At 41.5% G+C, this 25523-nt stretch overlaps 1 protein-coding gene across 1 annotated transcript; it reads left to right on the top strand.

Annotated features, from left to right (window-relative positions):
* Positions 1-1175: 1175 nt before the first annotated feature.
* On the top strand, positions 1176-25274 carry LOC124260091 (fucolectin-1-like). The gene is made up of 4 exons (XM_046694340.1): positions 1176-1299; positions 20965-21198; positions 21969-22226; positions 24677-25274. Exons 1-4 carry the CDS (start codon positions 1233-1235, stop codon positions 24910-24912), a joined length of 795 nt encoding a protein of 264 aa, XP_046550296.1. The 5' UTR covers positions 1176-1232; the 3' UTR covers positions 24913-25274.
* Positions 25275-25523: the final 249 nt, after the last annotated feature.

Genomic DNA, 25523 nt, shown 5'->3' with positions numbered 1-25523 from the left:
GTTCATAGAATTAAACCTAGACTAACAACTAGTCTCTGAAATGAACATATTTTACAGAACAAATAGTTCATAGTAAAAAATGTATAATGAAAAGGAGCCCTGAGACTTTCTTCATTTTCAGAGACTAAACAAATCTGCAAAGGGATAATTTCTTTGAATTTCACAATATGTACAAAGGTTAACCCATTACTGCTGAAATTATGTGTGACAGGAATATTTATTCCCCCCAACACTTCCCCGTCCTACTGTCAGCGGTGTGGACCGTCGCCAAATCTATTTTGAGTTTAGGCAGGGATACCAGCTAAGGGACATTCCTATGGCTGGACAACTAGATCTCACACAAAAATCCAAAGTTACTTATCTTCTCCAGGCTCCCATGAGTTAACTAGCACACCGCTGCTCTTTACTGAATCGTAACGGAAACAATGCAATACAATATAAACACTGTACCACATCGAACAACACTGCATCATTAATCTGAAGTGAAGTAAAACGGTCTGTACGTGTATAACAAAGGTACTTTGTCACTTTTAACTGGATTGTGATTCTCTGTTTGGGTTAATCTTTCTCAATGTGGGAACAAAAATAGGCTCCTGCCTAAATCTGTCTTTTCACTTGGGAAACGGAAGAAATGGTGTCTCTTTCCACTGTTCGATGATGCCGTGCGTCCGCAGACAAGGCATTACACCTTCGTACTTTTCACAAAAACAAAGGAATCAACACCATTTTTATTACTGTAACGCTTAGTCTTTGGCAATATGGCGGACTCTAAGTTTTATATGACGTCAAGAGCGGCAAATCGCGTGAGTTCCCCCGGAATATGCACAATGATAACACAAACTATTTTTAAGAGTAAAACATAAATAAACATATTTTTGAATTAAAAAATTAGGTACATGTTTCTGATGACTTTATCGTTCACCCAGCAAATAATTGCAATTTTCTAGTATTCTTTTAATACATTAAAAGCGTCGCCACTACACAAACACTCTGATAAAGGCTCTGAGGCTTGTCCGTTTTTTCTTCAGACTCACAAGCTGTAGCATCATCACCTACGAATAAATCATGAACCAATACAGACACCAAGCAACAATTCCCAAGAGAACATCAAGTCTTCACATTGTCCTTGAAAGACGTTCTTGTCTTCACCTGCAAGGCACGGGAGGCAACGGGCTTGTTTGTGCATTGCATCAAGTTGCGTATGTGTTACAACACGCATAATCATTCGTGTCATGGCTGATAACGTAAAACATGACCTGTGGATATATTTGCTGACTTTGGAATGCCTGGTTTCTGCAGGTAAGTTTCCATTAGACAAAAACATGTTTACGATCAGGTAGAACTATCTGACATATAGACAGCAAAATCTGTTGAAAACTGGCAAGGGACTTTGTTAAAAGTTTTTATTATCAGGAATCAAGACACTTTTCTGCTTTGAATTCGGGGATATTCCCATGGAAGAATTAATGGTTATGAGTCTTAACCATCCATCGGGTTTTCAGAAGTATGTTTCATTCAAAACGCAATGACGCAAAGAATGTTGGTTCTTAACCATCCACCGTGTTTTCAGAAGTATATTTCATTAATAACACAATGACGCATGGAATGTTGGTTCTTAATCATCCATCGGGTTTTCAGAAGTATCTTTCATTAAAGACACAATGATGCAAAGAATGTTGGTTCTTAACCAACCATCGGGTTTTCAGAAGTGTTTTCATTAAAAACGCAATGACGCAAAGAATGTTGGTTCTTAACCATCCACCGGGTTTTCAGAAGTGTTTTCATTAATAACACAATGACACAAAGAATGTTGGTTCTTAACCATCCACCGGGTTTTCAGAAGTATGTTTCATTAAAAACACAATGACGCAAAGAATGTTGGTTCTTAACCATCCATCGGGTTTTCAGAAGTATGTTTCATTAAAAACACAATGACGCAAAGAATGTTGGTTCTTTACCATCCATCGGGTTTTCAGAAGTATGTTTCATTAAAAACGCAATGACGCAAAGAATTTTGGTTCTCTGTCGAATGAGGACCATTGGCCTAATTGAGAAATCAAGTTATATTTCCTGTATGAAGGAAAGAATTTTCTTTATCGTCATTATTAGATTTTGTAACGTTCACATGGGGTGTTGATGTAAAAGGTTGAGGGAAGATGTTAGGTCAGATTATTGGAACGTCTCACAAGAACGTCCTAATACGTGTTAAACATGATTTTTTTATGCATGACCCAAAGCCACCTTAATATCTTAATTAGAGCACATAAATAAATAAATATATACCTCAGGCGTACGGGTTACCCAGTGGAACACGATGTCTTAATTCCCTGTGCTGTCTTGAGTTCTGTATGCATGTCAGAAAGTCAGTATCATACCCTTACTCGTGGGGTGTTAGGTAAAGGGTGGGGAAGAAGTTAGAACAGATTATGTAACGTCTCCCAAGACTGAACTAATGCGTATTAAACAGGATTGCTTTATGCATGACATAGGGGGTATCTTCCCAAAAGACAGACCTCCCAAAAGACAACCAATTTTATGGTTGGTTGCATAAGGCTTAATTAAGCTGAACCCTTGACAATAATGGTATGTGCCCGGATAAAAAGACAACATTAGGTATTAACTATAGTTTTATCAATTCATAAAAAACAATAATTTATATACATATACCTGTATCAAACATATGAGACCAAGCACCATATTATTTTACATCATATGTTTGTCAGTGCACAGATAACACTTATTAGAAAGTAACTTGAAGATCATAATTTTCTCCTTTCACCTTGTTCTAGGCATACAGGTAGCCATCTAGAAGGGTGATCGGAAAAAAAGTCATAGGAAAAAAGTCATTGATAAAAAGTCATCGGAAAAATAACTATTATAAAACATCCTGTTCTCCAGTTATATACTTTGTTTATACTCAGTTTCATAAATAATATTTCACCTTCATCTTCAGTAAAAAAAACCATCCTGTTCTCCAGTTATTTGCATAAACTAATTCAAAAACAACAAAAAAGTCATGGGAAAAGTAACTATTATTAGTCTGAATCAACAAAATGCCCAATTAGTGATATTAGTGAAATTTGGATATATTGATATGGTATTATTTGAATTTCTTTACTTTTTTCATATATGTGTGTTGAGACATAGTCTGTATCAACAAAATGGTCATGATTAGGAAATGCTCAATTAGTGAAATTTGCTTTAAAGTGAGATACATTGATAAAACCGTACCAATTAGAACCAACGATCTGGCATGGATCAATAACGAAATCCTATCGTTTATAAGAAAACAGAATCGTGTACATAATTGCTGGTAAGACTGAGAATATAACGTTCACTTGAAAAACGATTATCTGAACGATAACTCTAATAGTAACATTCTCAACTCATTACACCAGTTCATTTCTAAAAGTAACCGCTCCCAGTGATTATCACCACTACATATATATTCAATGTACCTCAAGTTAATACCTATACTGATTAGACGCCAAGTGAATAGGGGATCTTGTGATCATTAGGTCTTCAGACGACAGTCTGGAAGACCTACTGTTCTTATCATGGTGTCCACAGTGCTGAAGTTGTTTCTGCAAAAATCCCAAGGTTCTATGCCCAATGGCAAAGGGCAGATAATTCAAGATTAATTACAAAAATTCAATTTCAACAGCAAATATCTGCAAAACTACTCATCCAATGACTACCAAATGTCTTGAGCAGATGCGCAATCAAAATGTCTACAATTTCGCCTGGACCGGTCGAGTCGCTAAAATGCACCGTTTGGCCGCTATTTTGGATTGAAGTTTTTGCTGGTGTTTTTCAGCAAAATCCCTACTACTTTACTCCCAAAATGTGCTGCACTGAAACTACAAGAGCTACGGCATTCAAACTTTGCATACTTGGTGTCTATGCACCTTCCTACACAGGGGCGTCGTCAAATGTGGCTATGTGGATATGATGGCCGCGATATTGGACGCTACTTCTTGGCAAAAGTTGTCTTCAAAAACTACCACGGGCTTCTTTGCGATTTTGTGACAAACCAAACTTAGCACATACAACATTTGAAACGTTTTGAGAACTTAACTTATTCATTTATTGATGTCACTTCTAAAGAGCGCCATCAAAGTTGCTGATCAAAACATCTGTGCAACATTATCCATGTGAACACAGCGTATGGTAGCTTAAAGGGAAAAAAACTATTTGAGACGAGCCCCAAATGAAAGAAAAAGAGTACCAAACAAACTCACCCACAACTCGAGGCACACCACACCAGAAATCACGCAAAAAGGCTTCCAACAACGTACCAGTCATCATAAATAATACTTACACTCAAAACCCCAAAGTTTGGACAGATTGAATAAAATAGGAACTTCTTTATATCGCCGACGGCCCAGGGATACATTGGCGAATGTTTCAAAGTTTCTCACACATTTACGACACGGCAGATTACCCGTGCGAAGCATGCGACAGTCTGAAGGAAAGTGCGAGGACGATTATGGCCGCTTGCAAAGCATGCGACAGTCTGAAGGATGGCCGCTCCTTCAAACACACACTCGCGCTGTTTCGTATCGAATCCCCACAAACGCAGACGAGTTGTACACGTTTATTCACCGTGACAGCATGGGTAGCACTGGACAAATCATAGGTAAGTATGCAATCACATGTTCATAACTAATACCCAAGGCATGTTGGATCTATACCAAGCGCATGCTGTATCTACATCTCAACATGTGCATGGGGGATGCCTTGGCGTCACTTTGCCTGCTTTATTTCCCCCTCATGATATCTCCTATAAGTTGAGTTGAGTTGGGCTTTTCGTCATATCGGCATTATTCCAGCCATATAGTGACGAGAACAAGTCTGCATTAGTAGACATTGTAAGTACATTCAAAATGAGTTTTATTTCAAAAACATCTATTCAGTACATTGTCATTTACAAACAGAAAATGTCATAGCACTATATTTAAAAGCTGGCAATTTGTTAGTCACATTACACAGTTACAATTTATGATACAGATCAACTTCCCTCAGGTAGTTCATTACAGATGTGCGCTCACGCGGGAGAACAGACATCTCCTAAAAAGAGACTACCACTGCAAAGCGTGGTCCACGTGCAGGTATGGGAGACGGTGTGAATTTCAACGCTAGATGTAATTGACAATGACGAGGAGCTGTCAAGTTCTGAGCTGGAACGTCAGCGGGTTAAAACACAAGCTGGACGATATTGAAGTAACAAATAATTTGTCTAAGCACCAAATCTTCCGCTTATTGGAGATATGGAATAATTGTCCGAAAGGCAATATCGAATCATTCTTCCCTGATCATTTAGTTTATACGAATTATAAAGTCTTTAACTACAGAGGGGGCGTGGCTGTTTGTGTCCACTCCTCTTTGATATGCGGCTAACGTTGTGTTATTGTCGATTACAGAGATGTGATCTTTCTTGTGTTTGACAAGAGGATATTTAATTCTCAACGTGATATCTTACTTGGTTTTGTCTATATCCATCTTATGAATATATGCCTTGTGACTACATAAAGGAATTGAGTATTTAGATAGTTTGGTATTACGTCACATCGGCATTATTTCAGCCATATATTGACGAAATCAAGTTTCCATTCATTACCATTTTATGTCCAAGGACCAAAACATATATATTCATTACATTTCTATTTCAAAGCAGAAAATGTATTTAGAGAGAACACTATATGCTATCATATATGACCACCCTGATTGTGACACAAGAGTTGTGTTTACTGACAGTTAAATGTGAATCACGACTTGTCACCTACATGTAACGGCATCTAATGCAGATCAATAGTATAACAATGTAATGTTTGGCACAGAGCTAATACTAATGTTAATAATAATACAGTAGACCTGTTATGTGCCAGCAACCCCATAGCGCTACGCAAAATTAAAATACACTGCAGTAGAGGTGTTAGGCAACTTTTAAAGATTGTCAATGAATGAACGTTCCGGGTCATGGTAAAAGTTGTAGTTGTGGTCTAAGGGAGGTAACTCTGGTCTAGCTGAAGGAAGCGCTAGTAAAATATTTCAACAACTACCACTCGCCGGCTTTGCAATGCCTGACTGACTGAGTTTGGTTTTACGCCGCTTTTAGCAATATTCCAGCAACATCACGGCGGTGCAATGCCTGAAGAGTAATGCGCTTGCAACAGTCCGAGCGTGACAGTGTAATGGATATTGAAACTACTAACTGCTGTGAAATCACAAGTTCACTTGCGTCAGCGTGAGAGTGAGGGGGAGGGGGCGATGGGGTAGCCTAATGGTTTAAGCGTTGGCTCGTCACGCCGAAGACCCGGGTTCGAATCCCCACATGGGTACAATGTGTGAAGCCCATTTCTGGTGTCCCCCGCCGTGATGTTGCTGGAATATTGCTAAAAGCGGCGTAAAACCAAACTCAGTCAGTCAGTCAGTCAGTCTTCTCTTCAGGATTCTGTATGTGTGTCCATTCACGCAGAAATATCTTCCACCTCGAAAGGGGCCGTTCAAAATTACATTTAGCTAAACAACTACGTAACAAAACTAAACAAATTATCAAGGCAGCAAAAATCACCCATTGGAGGAAATTCTGTTCTACCCTCAGGCAATCTCATCGAAATCCCAGGACTATGTGGAATAAATTTAAAGCCATAAAGGGCATTTCTAAAAGAACCATTTCACCCAACTTTCCAGACCTAACCACAAACAAAGATAAAGCAAATGCATTTGCTGCCCACTTCTCGGCTACAAGCAGCTCCACCAACTACCCACCCACCTTCCAAAACACTATTAAAAACCACCACCCCCTACACCCCACAACCTCCTCACACAGACCAACCCATAAATAAAATTATCAACATACATGAACTCAAATCCGCCCTAAAAAACAAACAATCAGCCTCAGCCCCAGGTCCAGATACCATTACATACACAATACTAAACAAACTACCCCCCAACATGCATAACCTCACACTCACCCTCTTTAACCATATCTGGACCACAGGAACTATCCCCAACACTTGGAAAACAGCCAGAGTGGTACCAATCCTCAAACCAGGAAAACCCAACAGCGAGCCTGACTCATACCGGCCCATCTCTCTTACCTCCCACCTCTGTAAAACCCTAGAAACAATTGTTAACAACAGGCTCAAACACCTTATTCTAACCAACAACTTACTTAAGGAGGACCAGAGCGGCTTTACTCCAAATCGACAAACTTTAGACCACATTTTACATTTAGAACAAGATATCAAAGTAGCACAAGCTCAGAAAGAATATACTATGGCCATTTTTATTGGTTTCAGCGAGGCATTCGACATGGTTTGGCACAACGGCCTACTACAAAAACTTCAAAAACATGCCATTCACGGTCGAATTTTAAATTTCATTCACTCTTTCCTAAACGACAGACAAATAACAATCAAATCTCACAACACCATCTCGGACCCATACCCCCTAGAAAATGGAACCCCCCAGGGGAGCATATTATCCCCAACTTTATTCAACTTCATGATTAATGACATTTTTCCAGATAAATGGCCAGAAATCACAACTGCCAAATTTGCAGACGATATTTCATTTTGGACCTCCTCCACCTCAGTTAAACAGGCATCATTCAAAATTCAAAAAATGCTAAATTCCATTCAAAACTGGGCCCAAAATTGGGGGTTTCACATCAACGTTAAAAAAACCGTGGGCATATTATTCAAAACACAGTATATGCAAAATTATACCCCAAACTTCACCTAAATAACCAAGAAATTGAATTAAAAAGAAGCCAGATTTCTAGGAGTAACTTTCGACCGCCATCTGACATGGACACCCCACATTAATAACTTGGTCAATTCATGTCAAAAAGATCTAAACTTAATGCGAGCCATCAGCGGCACAAACTGGGGTGCCGACAAACATACCCTCATCAACATATATAAAACTCTCATATTATCGAGAGTGGACTACGCTGCCCTGATTCTCCACAACCTCTCCTCCCATAATCTTCAAAACTTAATTCCATTCAATTTAAAGCCCTCAAATTAGCTCTCGGCGCGAGGAGTGGTACCTCTCTTAACACATTACTTCTACTCACAGGCACCTCTTCAATCACACAAAGAATAAAACCAAACCACACTTCACTTACTGGGCTGGGGCCCAACACAATCCCATATTTAAACTAATCACAAACAAATATAAAAACATTAAGAAATCTACACTTAAAAAGTTCAAATCAAACCCATTTAAAGCATCATGCCTTACTCACTTATACAGTCTGCTACATGCACAACAGCTAAACACCATTCAACACACACCTCCCATTACAAGCTACATTCACGACAAACCCCCACCCACCACAGACATGTCTCTTGACACAATCCTCAAACAACTACCTAAAGACACCCATCAAACCACCATAACTAATATCACAAACAACTACATAAATACAAACTACCCCACCCACACTCACATATATACAGATGCATCAATCAACGCAAACAAAACCACAGGCCTAGGCATACATGTTCAACAAACCCCTCCCATCACAACTAATTTCCACTATACCAACTACACCACAATAAACACTGCTGAACTCACTGCCATCCTCACTGCACTTCACCTAATACCCACCCTTCCCCAAACAAACTTCCTCATCTTAACTGATTCACTCAATTCTATCAAACAACTTCACAACATGCACTCTAAATCTCGTCCAGACCTCATACACAATATAGTAATCCAAACAGACTCACTCGCACGCTCAAACAAAAATATCACATTCACATGGATACCCAGCCACTCAAACATCACAGGAAACGACACCGCAGACACCGCAGCCAAACTCGCCACATCCCATATATCACCAAATCTCAATTTCCACACATCCAAATCAGAAATAAAAAAACTGATTAAAATTAACATATCAAATACAAGCTTCCAACACAACATCAACACAAACAAATCAACCTGGGTCACCTCCATTATTAAATCTCCAATAAAAAAAATCCCCACATATTCAAATATCAAAAATATAGACACAGCAATAACCAGACTAATCACAGGCATCACAAACTTAAATTACACACTCTATAAACAAAACAGACACCCTGATGGACTATGCACACATTGCAACACCCAGGAAGACATAAACCACATATTCACACATTGCCAGCTGCAACAAACAAACATTAAGGAATTACACAGCAACATTCCCACGAAATACCACAATAACATACACCTCCTTCTCAACCCCCACAATCCGCCCAATATCTTCCATGCCATAGCCACTTTCCTACAAAACTCTAACCTACTCCATAAAATTTAGAACCTCCCAAACAGCCAGCTTACCTGCAATCTTCACCAAGCAGCCACGGACCCCTACCCACAGCCTTCTCCGCTCCCACCTCACCCCCCATCCCCACCCCCCACCAACTTAACCCATTTTTCTTTATTAAATCCCCTTATACTAATTATGCAGCTTACCTGCATTCACCTTCATGCCCCACTATGCTATACTTCCTTATAATCTCCTCCCCCACCGTAGGCCCAACATTTTCATCATTACTATTTAGTTATAACTCTATCTCCTATCACTAATAAACTCAAGTGTAACGGTTTTTCTTTTCTTTCCCTTTCCCTTCATAATATCGGCTTTTTATTTATTTTTTCTCATGTTTTTAAAGTTTTTTACTTCAAAATTCCACTTAGGTTAATGCCGCAGCATTTATATTATTTTTCCTTATCCTGACTCATGCTCTTTTGCTTGTCTTCTTCTTCTTGCGAACATAGTGGAACACTTGTATCTCCTTAATTGAAGCTCCCTTCAATGTAAAATCACTAATTGGTACTCACCAAGAGTTGCCTCCCTTGCCCTTTGCGCGGGAACAGGTGTCGCCACCCTCTGGCCTCATGCTTCACTCTCTCCTTCTTCGCCCAGTGAGCATGATGTGAGAGCGCCTGTGTCTCCTTACACACTATATCCTTTGGTTTTTCTTAGTTAGTTACCTCTTATAGGTTACTATAGAGGTATAGCTAGTATCCTTCATTAATTTGGATTGATAATTAATCGTATTTCTACTGTTTATTCACGTGAGTTCGTGATTGTTCAGCTAGTATTACGTTGATGAAAATCTGTACTATTTGCAGTTTACGTTTTTCTGTTGCTGACCCGCATGTATTATGCCCTAGTTGTGCTACGCCTTGTGCGTTTGATTCACGTTGCAGTTACTGCATTAATCTATCTAATTCTGCTTTTCATAAATATCTTTGCGTCTTGAGACGTACCGCAGATAGGTCACGCAAACAAGGGTTAGACATGGCCGATACATCGGATTCCCCATCCAGTCAGCTGCTGTCGATCGACCCCCTCCCGTCTGGTGTTCCGCTAGAGACCCCGTCGGAAGAGGGGCGTGGGATGCAGTCCGCCACCTCTAAGAAGCGTCCTGCCTCCCCAGACGTCCCGTCATCGCAGCCAAAGTCCAAGAGGGCCTCGACGTCTTCTCAACGCAGACTTCGGACCCCCAGGGCAGCGTCTACCTCCAAGGGAAAGTCTACGAAGTCGTCAAGAACTTTCTCAGCCGAGATCGTTCCAGCCGCCGAACTGGGCCTCTACGATGATCAGCCGATCATCATCCCTGACGTACGCCACAAGAAGCGGCCGGTGACAGCTACAGTGACATCAGCAGAGATCGCCATGCAGCCTGATGTCTCTACACTGATGTCAGACGACTTCCCTGAGGGCCCAGCCGCTATCATCGCAGAGAGGGCACCGACTACTTCGTCGCAGACCATCCCAGACGAGCTGTTGCGGCAGATCATGATGGAGGGCCACTACAGACGGGAGAAGCAGCCAGCCCAGGGCCTGAGCAACGCAGACGACACCCTAGAGGCACCCCCAGTCAGCGTAGCAGCCACGACGAAGCAGCCTTCGAGAAGGAAGTCACAGACCACCTCGACAAAGGACCCAGATGTACAGCCTTCGCGAAGGCCTTCGCAAAGGCGGGAGAGATCGTCACCGTCCTCGGCCTCATCCTCAGATGCGGACTCAGACCACCAGACCTCACGGAAGCCGTCACGGAGGTCAAGGCGCCGCTCCCCAGGTCCGGACGCAGAGGAAGCTTCACGAAGGCCGTCACGCAGATCGTCATCGTCCAGAAGGACATCGAGGGACTACTCAAGAGCTTCGCGAAGCTATCAACATTCTCCTCGCAGATCTCTGAGAAGGTCATCCCATAGACGCAGATCACCTAGACGATCTCCACACCGTTCACCACGCCGATCTCCGCGTACATCACCACGTCGATCACCTCGCAGGTCACCACACAAGTCTGCACACAAGTCTACAGTCAGGTCTCCCCAAGCGTCACCCGACATAGAGATAGCAGCACACAGTTCACCATCAGAAGAGCATCAACCTCTCATCACCGATGCTGGAACAGAAGATGATGGAGGCATCATTTTCTCAGACGCTGAGATAAGATATTGGATGGTAAACAACCTAGATCTATCTTCACCGTCCAAGAGTGGCAACTCAGCGCAGACATACCTGATGAAGGAAGACGATGCAGACGTCGTCACCCTACCTCCGATCGACCCGATTGCTGCGGTGCCACAGAATCTAGATACAGCCTTCCATAAAGCCACGAAAGTGCAGACACCACATCTGCCGAACTTTCACGCCAAGAAGTTCTCCACGCACAATATGGACCCCTTCCTCAAGGCACAAGACATCGATGACAACTACAAGCTGATCAGCGATGTTAAGAACAAGAACTACAAGATTGACGATCGCAAGCTGGTGCAGATAGAAACCATGACGAGACGCATGTTTTTTGGCCTAAATAGATCTAGAACGATCAATGAGACACTTATCACCAGATTTCGTAATACGACCTCTGAAGATGATAGGATGATCTACTCGGCCCTACTGATGCAAAAGAAGGACCAGCAGTTCCTAACAGATCATCTCACATCTGTCTCAGCAGCGCTGACCTTAGCTCGTCGTCAAGGCCTCCTCGCTTCCTGCAGCTGGGGTGAGAACTTTACAGCTCCACTCTATACAGCCCCGTGGTCTTCCCCATCCATCTTTGACGGAGGAATAGACAAAGTCTCCAAGGAAGTCACTAAGGACTCCAGAGAAGTCCTTATGATCAAGTCGATGGACACGCTAGCCAGCGTCATCAGGCAGACTTCACAAAGATACTCAGGGAGATCTAAGTTCTCGGGACTACAGAAAGCACGGGATAGGAAGATAGCCAGCGCCAGGGGAAAAGATTCTTTTCGTCGCCCATATGGCAACTATAGAGGAGGGTCAGGAAGAGGCAGGACACCCAGAGGTTCTCGCAACTATAAACGCTGAAAGACAGGTTCGGAACGACTGGAGTCTTCCACCCCCAGCCGTTCCAGTACAACCGTCACAAGTGGGTGGACGCCTCCAACTACACTGGGAGAACTGGGGAATGTTACAAGACCCATATGTCTCCAACATTCTTCAACACGGATTTCGTATCCCACTACAGGCCACGCCTCCGCTGACAGTCAACTCTCACAAGTTCGACTTACAGGCACAACAACTACCAAAGTTAAGAGAGGCTGTTACATCACTCCTAACCAAGCAGGCCATAGAAGTACTAGATCAAGTAAACATCGAACCAGGCTTCTACTCCCCAGTTTTCCTAGTACCCAAGAAAAACTCCAAGGAGAAATACAGACTCATTTACAACATGAGCTTTTTCAACAGGAATTATCTACGCAAACCGCCAAAGTTTCCCATGATACACCTACCTCAGTTACGGCAGTTGATTCGCCCCATGGATTACATGGCCAGTATAGATCTGCAAAACGCATATCTACACATTCCGATACATCCCGAATCCAGGAAATACCTACGATTTACACTAGACGGGCTACATTACCAATGGAAAGTACTCCCATTCGGGAATATCATCAGCCCCCTGGCTATTCACGAGGATAACGAAACCTATTGTCACCTATCTACATCGTCTAGGGCTACGCAGTGCGTTCTACCTCGACGACGGGATACAAGTAGATCAAGATCCACAGCGTCTCAAACTACAGTTAAACTACATCATAAAGCTACTAACACAGCTAGGATGGTTAGTAAACTTACTCAAGTTGGACCTAGTACCATCGCAAGATCTGCAGTTCCTAGGCATTCGATTTATCACGACATGACAGTCAGAGGCAGATTACAGTTACGCCCGTTACAGGTCTTCATCAATGCACATCTCGACGACCTACAACCATTCAGTCTACCGAAACATCTCAGACCTCATCTACTATGGTGGACCAGGAGGTCGAATGTCTGCGAAGGTATTTGTTTAGCAGAGCAGGAATTCAAAACCCATCTATATGTAGACGCGTCGCTCCAAGGTTGGGGAGCTCATCTCGCCAACCGGACGGCATCAGGGTTATGGAATCAGCAAGAAAGCAAGCTCCATATAAACATGTTAGAGATGAAAGCTGTAATCAACGCCATACTTCATTGGAGCACCATTCTACAGAATGCGCACCTAATGATTCATACCGACAACTCGACAGTGGCGTTCTATGTGAACAAACAAGGCTCAACGAGATCACTGAACCTATTGACTTTAAGCTTTCAACTGTTCGATCTAATCCACGATCTAAACCTACATGTCAGAGCATGTCACATTCCCGGAGCCAAGAATGTACTAGCAGACGCACTCTCTCGGCCACATCAACCGTCACCGACAGAATGGATGCTCAATACAGAAATATTTGCACAGATAATCAAGCAAATAGGAGCTCCGCTAGTAGATCTATTCGCCACACGCTTCAACAATCAGCTACCGACATTCGTGTCACCAGTCCCAGACCCACAAGCATGGGCAACGGACGCTCTAAGCATATCCTGGGAAGGCCTCAATGCGTACGCGTTTCCGCCGCCAGCAATAATACCTCAAGTGTTACAGAAAATCAGACAAGCAAATAAGGGATTTACAGCGAGAGATGCTACTCATCCACAAGTGGCAGATTATTTGTGTTACTTACGGCAAAACAAACATTTAAAAGGCTCGACATTGTCAACATATCTTGCCGCGCTTAGTTCGGTGATTACTATGAGAACGGGTGTCAAATTGACTAAAACTCCAGAGTTACTGGCCTTACTACGTGCTTTCCGATTGGAGGACCAAAAGCGGAAGTTCCACGCCCCAGCTTGGGATCTGAATAAAGTGCTACAACACCTCACAAGTGAGGCTTATGAACCGTTGGAATCGACAGTTTTGAATTTCTCTCACAGAAAACGCTTTTCCTGTTATCTCTAGCCACAGCAGCCAGGATGTCAGAAATTCACGCACTAGATTATGAGAGGATACAGTTTGATGACAATCAAAACACAGCACACCTGGGACTAAGATGGGATTTCATCGCCAAAAATCAACTACCAGGTCAACCAGACAGGTTATTCGGTATCCCTGCACTATCCTCGATTCTCGGATCTCAAGATACACTGGACTTATCTCTATGCCCAGTCAGAGCTCTCAAAATCTATTTACGACGTTCCAAAACAAGGCGAAGATTTCTCAAACGATTATTCATCCCCTTGTCGGCAACAACTCAGACAGAAGTCTCTCGTACCACCATATCTATATGGATAAGAACTGTCATACTTCGCGCCTACAAGGCAGCAGGAGTGGACCCTCCAACAGCATCAAATCCCCATGAGATCAGGGCATTGGCTTCCACTCTCGCCCAACACGGTAACTGTTCATTGAATACAATTATGGAAGGATGCTTTTGGAAATCTAACATGGTGTTTGCTAATCACTATCTGAGAGATATCACCACCGAGGACGTCTCAGGTATTCACCATTTCGGTCCCTTGGTCCTCGCACAGCAGTTGACAGTCCCTCGTAAACGTTAACACATAGTCTTACGAGATTAATATGCATAATTGATACATGCATTATCTAGCTTATAACTCTACGGAGTTCTAGCACTATGTATATACTTAGCTTAGGTCTACTCACCCTTAAGCTTTTACTGATGATTATGTTCAGTTGTATAGCTTCTCTATCAGAGTCGCTTTGATATTGTTATTTGATAATATCACAGTATATTATTATTGTAAATACCCCAGTATGGCAAAATATAACCTATGGCTTATAATAGAGGAAATATCCTAAGTCTATGCCTTTATGAAGTTCCCGTAAGGGGTTATTACAGTTATATCTATATAAATCACTAATTCTATAAATCCAAAGTATTCTGTTTTTCCCACCTCCGTTTCCGTAGGATTCTACAAGCAAAAGAGCATGAGTCAGGATAAGGAAAAATATGTAATTTTTAGAGTAAAATTGATATTTTATACTTATCCTGACTCATGAGGTAAGCCCTCCCATCCTCCCCACATAACACTTTGGATTTCCCTGTAAATTCAAGTGTTGGGCTCGCAAAATCAGGAGAGAGTGAAGCATGAGGCCAGAGGGTGGCGACACCTGTTCCCGCGCAAAGGGCAAGGGAGGCAACTCTTGGTGAGTACCAATTAGTGATTTTACATTGAAGGGAGCTTCAATTAAGGAGATACAAGTGTTCCACTATGTTCGCAAGAAGAAGAAGACAAGCAAAAGAGCATGAGTCAGGATAAGTATAAAATATCAATTTTACTCTAAAAATTACATTTTTTTGTTTTGGGTACGGTGGTTTACTCCTTATTTTAAACCTATTTATTACTATCTTATCTCCCACCTACCCCGTCGGCGACATTGGGCACAGCTAAAAGCCGACGTTAAACCCTAAATCATCATCATCATCAGATTTTGGGTTAGCTATTGCTGGTGTTCAGAGAGCAGAGTTCGTTGTATCACAGAGAGAAGCCCGACAAGTGCTGCATGCAGGATTTCGGTATTAGCTGAACAAGTCTGGTAGCGTGGCTGACTACTGGAAGTGTGTGATTCCTAGATGTAGAGGCAACTTGTCAACAACTGGAGATTTCATCAGAACAGTTACCGGAGAGCACAATCACGGGCTCGACAATCCAGCCACAGTTCGACTCATGAGCACATTGAGAAAAAGAGCCAGGGATGAGTCAACTCCAATGCCCCAAATGTACAATGAAGAGCTCGGCCAACTGCCCGTTGATGATGCTGCTGTTACACAACCTCGGTCCAGTGTAAAGTCATCATTGTATAGACACAGAAGGAAGACCACTCCTGCATTGCCTGAACATCGTAGAGATGTCACCCGGACTACTACATCTGATGGACGTCACTTTCTTGCTGTTGAAGACGGAGACGGTGACAAGTTGCTACTAGAGTTTTCCACGGATGAATCACTCTCAACGTTACAGCAGGCTGATGTCCTCTTCATGGATGGAACTTTCTATTCGTGTCCAAGACTTTGGCTTCAGTTGTACGTGATTCACTCTCTGATTGGCAATACTATGATACCCTTAGCTTTCTGCCTTATGCCTTATCGTCAGCGAGCAACTTACTGTAGACTGTTTTGTGTGCTGAAGGATGCTGTTCAACAAAACACTGGCAGACCTCTTCAACCATTGACTATCCAGGTGGACTTTGAGTACCCTGTTCGCAAGGCTAAAACATCTGTGAGAGGGTGTTACTTTCATTACACGCAGTGCTTGTGGCGCTAGACCCAGGACCTAGGGCTTGTGATAGCGTACAAAGAGAATGATGACTTTTCTGACCTGTTTAGATCTGCTGTAGCCCTTCCCTTTTTACCTCTTGAATTTGTCCAAGACACCTGGTTGGAGCCCATGAACCATGCACTAGACATCCGAAGCTGTGACGCATTCAAGGACTATGTTGTGAGTGTGGGGGTTGACGATGACTCACTCAACCAGAGCATCAGGCACAGTCACCCTAACACCTTTGAAGTCATCGATGCCATCAAGAGCATCGAGGCAACGAACAGGAGACGGATTGCCCAGCGGGATCATGGAGCTCCTGCACCACCCACGAAGAGGATGTACAGAGAGATGGATGCTCGCCCCCGCTGTTTGCAGGATCAGCTCCAGAAACAACAGACGTCCCCCTTTGAATGTGTTCGTGCAGCAGGCTGTGTGGCGAAACAATTTGTGTAAAGATAATGAAGATGGAATGCTGACTCCAGATATTAAAGTACCAGAGTTTCATTGAGTTGTCAATTATACTTCTTAATTCAGTTACTATGTAGTGTATATGATATATCTATCTATCTATGTAATTAGCTGAATATATATTGTATGAACCTGGTACAGTTATAATTGTGTATATATATATATATTCCGTTATATGTTTATGTAATTATTCTCATGAGTAGTCATACTGGGAATGGGAAGGACTATAGCCCTAGAACAAAGGCTCACGCTTCAGTGGCTCTTGCTAATAACCTGGCTCGAATGTCTCACCTAGCGTTGGGACAATGTTCTCATAAGTTAGACATCCCATTTGTCAGACATGCCAATTATCTGACAAATCAATCAGGCGTGACTGTGATTACAACTTAGTGTTACCCACTGACACGATTCACTCCGATTAGTTAGACGTGTACCGTTGTGAAATGTGGGAATATGTTCATGAAAACAGATTGAAAATGTACGTATATGTTTTATGAGAAATTTATTACCTGTAAAGAAATGTACCCCACTGTATATGCTTTATGGTGAATTAGGTAGATAACAAAGTTATCCCCTTTCTCCAATTTCGTACTTCATCCCACCATTTACCAGTTGAAAAGGACGATGGAATACCATTCCAATAAATGAAAGAAAATGTAAGGTATGTTGTATGAATGATGTGGGTGATGAGTTTTATTATATTATTAAATGAAAATATTTTAGAAAAAGAGGATCAATGTATATACAGGCTTCCTTTATAATCAGACCAAATATGTTATAATTTAAATCACTCTTTACATGTAAAAAGAAATATCTGTTATGAAAAATCATCTCAGTAAATGCTGTAAAATCCTATGGCTAATTACTACTTGTGATTGGAAGTACCAGTGAGTTAATTCATACACTGGGTATAAATGCTGTACAATGTTAGTGGACAGTACAACCATGGCAAATCAGCAGATATGTCACATGTACATACCAACATCGAGGGGTGGTAGATACCTTTGTATGGATGGTTTTATGTACCGAGTGGGCAAGAGGAAACAGGACGACTGGATATCATGGAAGTGCGTGGATAAGAACTGTAAGTCCACAGTTTCTACCGTGAATGGTATCATCACCAAACACCCAGATCCTCACAACCATGACGAGATGAAACAATTGTTCAAGTGAGTTGAAACTACAGCTATAAACTTTATTGAACCTTGATGAAGCATTATATAAATCATTTCTACACTCAAACCTTTGTCCTGATAATTTCAATTTTTACACCCTGTTTTTTTTCATGTAAGCAGAGGCATTCACATAAGCTATATACTTATTTGCCGTCTCTTTTTCTGCAAAGGTTCGATCGACCGTTGAGGATTTGAAGATGAATGCCAAGACGTCCCTTGCTCCTGTGCCGTCCCTGTACAACGCGGGAGTGAGTGCCCTGAGGGATGGTGCGTGGACCGACCATAATAGAACTTTGGTGGAGAAGATGCCAGCGTTCCATACCATCAAGAACCAGCTGTACAGAAACCGTACAAACCGACAACCACCAAAAAGGAGGACATATGTCGACATAGACCGCAAGTTGATGGCTATACAACACCAACTCCAGACGGATGCCATTGACCTCTCCCACTACGCTGATGCCGCCTCGCATCTGTTGAAGCTGTCCTGAATTTTACATATTATATTTGTAATTTAACTAAATTTCTTGATAGGCATGTATCGTATATGTTTTTATGTTATTTATGTATTTTTGTAATTTATGAACTGAAATGTGACATGTAAATTTATATTTTAAATATTTTTTAAAAGTATTTTATACAATTATAGAAAAACATGTATGTATTGTATAATGGCAGTGACGAACATGGAATAAACTTCTGGAATATTGCGTTTCGTGTACTTTTCCATTTACATATTTGCACTTGCCCCGATGCTTGTAATCACAAGAAACACCTTTTGTTCTCCAACTTTGACCACAGCGATAATCCCTGCACGCATCACTTGCTGTGTTTATACGAGTCGCCTTCCCGGGAATAAACCTAGTGGTAAGGGGTATATTTTAACAATAATTATGATTTTGTTACTTTTTGCACAGAAATAATTTGATCAGAATACTAACGTTAATTGACTTACTCACACACCGAATCACTTGGGCTTTCCACCCACAGTAAGCTGACCGACTGAAAGCAGCGTTAAACCAAACTCACTCACGTGGAATAGGCAAAAATCTCCACTATACCCTGAATGCATCTACGGTTCGGCCCGATAATGTTATCAAAATTACTGTCACTGATGCTTAAAACGCCACACAACATAACTACGCTGTCTTGCCGCTTTTAACTCCTGTTTATGGTACACAACACTCGGCGGCCTCTGATTCAACAGCAGAACTACGATGCAATGTCAAATAATCACAAAAACGAACACTCTGTTGTGTTCGAAAGGTCATTATTAGGTCCAGAACACGTGCAATGCTAACACAGGGCTTGGGTTCACCAAAACTTATCAGTTTATCCACCTATTGTCATAGAAATAACATAATTGTTGCAAATTGCCACTGCTGACATTTCACACAAAAATGCTTAGGAACGGCATTGTATTTCGATCACCCAACATTTTCCACAACACTGTTCCATACCCTCTCATTATATGTAAACGTTTTTCATGACCCCCTGTGACTGGATAATCTTCAGTGAATACCGATAGCCAGAATTTCCGTTTGGTGTAAAAATAGCTTTGAAATCATATTGAAGCATTAACCTAAATCAGCAGAACGGTTCTTGTGTATATGGCGTTGGAATAGATTGGTATGTTTCGGCCCAAGTCCTGTTTTAAACAACAATAACAGTGAAATAGTTCAGTTTTTTGTTGTTATTTTTTTAATTGGTTCCCAAGATTAAAAGATCACAGATATACAAAGCCGTGATGTATACGACTTAGTCACACAGCTACATGGTGTAAAGGTATGATATCAATATATTGATATATTCACAAACATGCATAAATCATTAAACGTATAGAAACGCCTGAACTAAAATCAATAAATAAATTATTCTAAGGAACAAAGTGATTAATATTTTGTGAGAAATAGAACGAGTATACTGTATTAATATACATGTTAAATCTTAATGAATTATGTTTTTATCTCTTAATAAATTAATATTGATATTTTTGACTTTATCCTTCGTGGAATGCCCGATTTTGTTTTACAAAACACATCATTGTTTTTGACTGAGATCTCTTGTCTAAATTATACATTCACGAATTATTGAGAGAGTGAACATATCTGGACTGAAGTGATTGAGTAAAGTGTACATATATATTATTTAAATACATAAATATCCTACAACACATATTGTGTAGGACCCTCGGTAGTCCAAGGAGGGACATATGCTGATTGACGTCCATCACCTCCGGGGTGCGATGACACGCAGTCAAGCAACTCACCAAGAGTGTCTACTTGATCCAAATCGCTTCAAACGACAAGCAGTGAAGACCTAGAGTCCAGTTCTATCCCGGATTTCCCATGGCTGTGCATTGTACTACATACAACCTATAAACAGCCATGGAATATCTGATGTAGATGGGGTCGGTGAAGATTCGGGTTAGAATAATTGGTGTTCAGCTTGTCGTAAAAAGCGATTAAAGGGATCGGGTGGTCAGGCTCGCTGACTCTGCTGATGCATGCCTTCGTATCCCAATAACGTAGAGCGAGACTCATGATGTTAATCACTGGGTTGTCTGGTCTAGAATCATCTATTTACAGACCGCCGTCATGAAGCTGGAAAATTGCTGAGTGTGGCGTTAAACAACAAACATTCAAACTGATGTAAATGTGGCCCATTATATTATCTATCATTTTATTTAATTTCAAGTGACAGCAGCGAGTGAAAACATTGCCCTGTCGAAGCCAGTTTCATCAAGTCACAACGACTATGGCGGTGTACCTGAACGAGGCAACGACGGCAACGACAATCCAGTATACAGTGGCAACTCATGCGTGTATGGAGAGCGCACTCGAACAGACCCTCTTCCGTGGTGGCAAATTAACCTCCAATCACAATATTGTGTAGAGGTTATCGCAGTTACTAATCGAGCGGATGCTTTTCGTAAGTAAGGGGCGGAGGGGTAGCCTAGTGGTTAAAGCGTTCGCTCTTAACGCCGAAGACCCGGGTTCGATTCCCAACATGGGTACAATGTGTGAAGCCCATTTCTGGTATTCCCCGCCTTGATATTGCTGGAATATTGCTAAAAGCGGCATAGAAACCAGACTCACTACTGACTCACTATCGTAAGTAACTTATATCAGTGAGTGAGTATGGTCACGGCGGGGACACCAGAAATGGGCTTCACACATTGTACCCGTGTGGAGAATCGTCGTGACGAGCGAACGCTTTAACCACTAGGCTACCTCACCGTCTCAGCTATTATCATGCTAAAATGTCCATCAGTTAAATTCTGCAGTTATTGTTTTCGTCAATGAAAAATATTTTAAATGAAAAATAATTCCCCGCCTCTTATAATGCATTCTGCATACGTAACGTCTGACACTGAATCCTAGTCTTCCTGAGTCCCGACGTCTTAAATATCTGTGCCCGAGAAGACAATTATGCAGACTAAATTGTTTAATTCATATTTGTCATGTTCAGCGTTGATATATAATCCCGTCCCACATTTGTGTCTTGCAGCAAAAAGACAAAAACAGGGCGAACCTGGGATTTGAACCCGATATCACAGTTGCCTGACACGCTTAAGGGACGTAACTCCACACAGCGACCATATATAACCATAATCAGAACAGGGACGTGTTGTGGCCATGTTATGACGTAATATCAATATGGTTCTCGTGACGTGTGTCTTTCTTCTTAATTCGTTTCAGAATGGAGACTTCATAATTTCACAATCAGTGTTTACACTGAGGACCCAAGTACCACCCCAACAGCCGTGGCCAAGGTGTGCGCTGTGTACCCCGGGACAGTCGGGTCGGGGGTCCGGGAGGTCCTGCCCTGTGGGTCGCGAGTCAGAGGGCAGTACCTCAGGCTGCACAAGAATGAGCTGCTCCATAAAGATGCTCTGCAGTTCTGTGAACTCGAGATCTATGCAACTGAGTCGTCGCTTGATTTCGACACAAGTCTGAGTAAGTCTCAATTGAGCCGACGTTCATAAATATTCATTATCATCACTTCTTAATACAGTCAAATACTACTGTGTCGAACTTATATGTGTCGAATTTCCGGTTCTCTCGAAGTGAAAGCTTGGCCCCGTCGTATTTCTTTCTTTTGTCATCATTTTGCGGATGTTTCGAACCTCGGATAAAACGAAGTAATACGTACGTCACCTCTACTTCGACACAACAGTGTTTGACTGTATATGAATAGCGTATGTCCCTCAAGCATCACGAAATGTACAAGTGGTATCTATACAACCGATCTTTGCCACTGAGTCGTCGCATGATTTCGACACACGCCACAGTAAGTCTCAGCTGGGTTGATGTTCTAAACGTACCTACCAGTTACGTTTAATTGAAGGAGAATACGAACGAAAACAAAACTTTTGATATATTGTAACTGATATTCTAAAAGTCACATTCCGTGATTAAAATTGACCAAAACGTTTGTAAAATAGCAATAAATACACAAAAAACGTACTCGTATTTCCGTCTATTACGGAAACACCCGACAGTTAATGAGCAGAGGGGGTTTCACGTAACATGACGTCATATGTGTTTGTTGCTGATGTCTTCCTCTTTGATTTTACCTCACAACTTAACAGTGTCCATGGATTCTGAAGCAGTAAAAGATGTTCCTAGTGTCATTTCTGAAATGGATTTTAGACCGTATCAATACGATCCGATTTTACATCGTAAGACAATCTTTCAGTGCAGATGACGAAGAAGAATCAAGCGAAACGGAGGCACCGCTTGAGGTCAAAATATATTTTAAAACAGACCACATCATTTAACAGAATACTATTTGTCAGCAAAATGTGACACAGTTCCAACCAGCAAACCGACCCCTATAAATATATGACCAGTCCCAAGGAATTTTTTTAAAAGTGATTGCAGTTCCTTTTGTGTCAAATGGGTGACTGAGATTTAAAAACAAAATAATTATGCTTCAGACGGGGAAAATAGAATATTATCTGCTACAAACATTACACTGGAATTATTTAGATGAAATAAATTATGATCCTAGTTCTCATTAATAATGTATCAAGTCTCCATACAAGTTCCCAGCCTGGTCGAGCAGAGATAATATAGTGAAGTGAAGTCTGTTTGTCTGTTAGAGAGAATGGTGATGTCAGACCACTCTATTTGATGATTGGGGCTTGCTTTGATGTGGTTGGAAATGGCTAATTTGCTGTCGGAATTGGTAACAGCGGTCTGATGTGAAAGAACAGCAAATCAGCCATTTCCGACCACATCAAAGCAAGCCCCAATCATCAAATAGAGTGGTCTGACATCACCATTCTCTCTAACAAACAAACAGACTTCACTAAACGCAAGCTCACCGAAGCCATCCACATCAAACGCCAAAAGCCCACCATCAACCGAGACCAAGGATACTTCATTCCATCCGCTTATGATGCACTCATCCACCAAGCCCAATCCACTGTATAAACTCTGCTGTATAAACATCTCATTATTATTTGTACATCATTGGCTTCCACGCCTGTCCTTTGTCTACTCTCTGGCTTCATCAGCTTTCTGCCTAGCCAATTACTTTAATTATGTTGTTTTCTTTGTTACATTGTTACATCCAGTATATATAAACTTCCCCCTTCTTCATGTCCCATTATGCTTGACAACGGTACAAGAATCTGTATCGAAACGTCGCACTCACGAATAAAAAGAAGTTGTTATCCATAAAGTTTGTTCTATATTGTACTTCCCAACTTCTAAAATGCCACTCAAAGAAGTTTCCTTCATGCAGTTAAACACTGTTGTGTCGAAGTTCTGGTTGTCACTCAGTGAAAGCTTGGTCCCGGTACATTCCTTCTTTCGTCATCATTTTGCGGTTGTTTCGAACCTAGGATAACTCGAAGAACTATTCAAAGTACGTGTATGGACCGATGTGTAATACAAAGCGCAAACGACAATATGAGATCGAATAGTGAAATTCCGTTACGATTAATATATACATGCAAATAACCGAATTACGTGAATTTTGCCCAACTATAAAGAATATTTGAGTAAAATCACGGCTAGCATAATGTGCGAGGAGATCCAGAGGTGATGGCAACCTGATATGTCTACGAGTGCGAGTGCGACTGCGAGTACGACTGCGACTGCGACTACGACTACGACTACGACTACGACTGCGACTACGACTACGACTACGACTACGACTACGACCACGGCCACGACCACGGTATACCACGAATACAAAAAAACATAATCAGCACGAATCAGGGTTTGGGTTATTATATATTAATAATTACGGTTTTTTGTCTTCAGCGGCACTTATTATCAGCCAACTAATATACTTTGGGTAATTATATGAGTAAATCAATAATTATGTCTTTTTGTTCCCGTGGCACTTATTATCCGCCAACTAATAAACAATGGTATATCTTCTGTTTTCGCAGGCACCGTATCTTTCTTTTCAAAGAACCCCTCTCTCCGTCTTGAAGGGACGCCGCTCAGAGAACATGTTGAAACACCGACGCAATGCGGCAGTCTGTGTCACCAGATTCCCCGCTGCTTTGGATTCAACTTCCAAGCAGGAAAAGATAGTTCCATGGGACATTGTCAACTTATGTCAAATCTAGGCTCGGATCCAGTTGACGATCCCACCTGGGCCTGGTACGACAAGAGATGCTGAATGTCAGCCTTTTTTCTTTTCAGCGTGTCCTGATCTTTGCTAAAGACACAAACAACAGTTTTCGCCAGGATGTTGGTTTTTACAGTACTGTCTGTTCTGAAATAATATACGAGGTGGTATTGATAAGCTGATACAGGAAGCAAAAGTGACCAGGTTTCCCAGTCGTGACCAACTCGTGTTATTCCGGGACAAGCTGAATAGCGACTCGTGCCTCTCTGGAAGGAGTTCATATTGGCGCATGAACATCAGAACTACTTTTATCAAGAACGATAACTCCATTCTTGTTTGATTCAAATGGCTCTTAATATCATCGAAGCTCTCGTACATTGTATTGCTGTTCTGGCTTTTATTTATTTATTTTAAAGAATTAAATCGCTTTGATACAACTAAATGAATTAGAAAAAAAATATTTGTTAAAGACATATTCTCATGTAATTATAACCAGCTGTTCACCTTATATTTCCAAATAGAGTATAGAATAACATTTTCAGCCACATTTTACCGGAAGCGTCCTAGTGCCACAGTCAGAATTTTTTTATCTCCTAATTAGGACTTAGCTATCTCCTAAGTAGGTGATAATATCTCCTAATTAGGACTTAATATCTCTTAAT

The sequence above is a fragment of the Haliotis rubra genome, unplaced genomic scaffold (assembly GCF_003918875.1).
Source record: "Haliotis rubra isolate DU_JTF1 unplaced genomic scaffold, ASM391887v1 Scf75, whole genome shotgun sequence".
NCBI classification, from domain to species: domain Eukaryota; kingdom Metazoa; phylum Mollusca; class Gastropoda; order Lepetellida; family Haliotidae; genus Haliotis; species Haliotis rubra.
Note: the sequence above shows the minus strand (reverse complement) of the source record. Positions and strands in the feature narration are given on the sequence as shown.

Coding starts and splice junctions, on each gene's coding strand:
- LOC124260091 (XM_046694340.1), top strand. CDS start 1,233: ATGGCTGATAACGTAAAACATGACCTGTGGATATATTTGCTGACTTTG. Junction 1,300..20,964: donor GGAATGCCTGGTTTCTGCAG/GTAAGTTTCCAT, acceptor TTTAATTTCAAG/TGACAGCAGCGAGTGAAAAC. Junction 21,199..21,968: donor TAATCGAGCGGATGCTTTTC/GTAAGTAAGGGG, acceptor AATTCGTTTCAG/AATGGAGACTTCATAATTTC.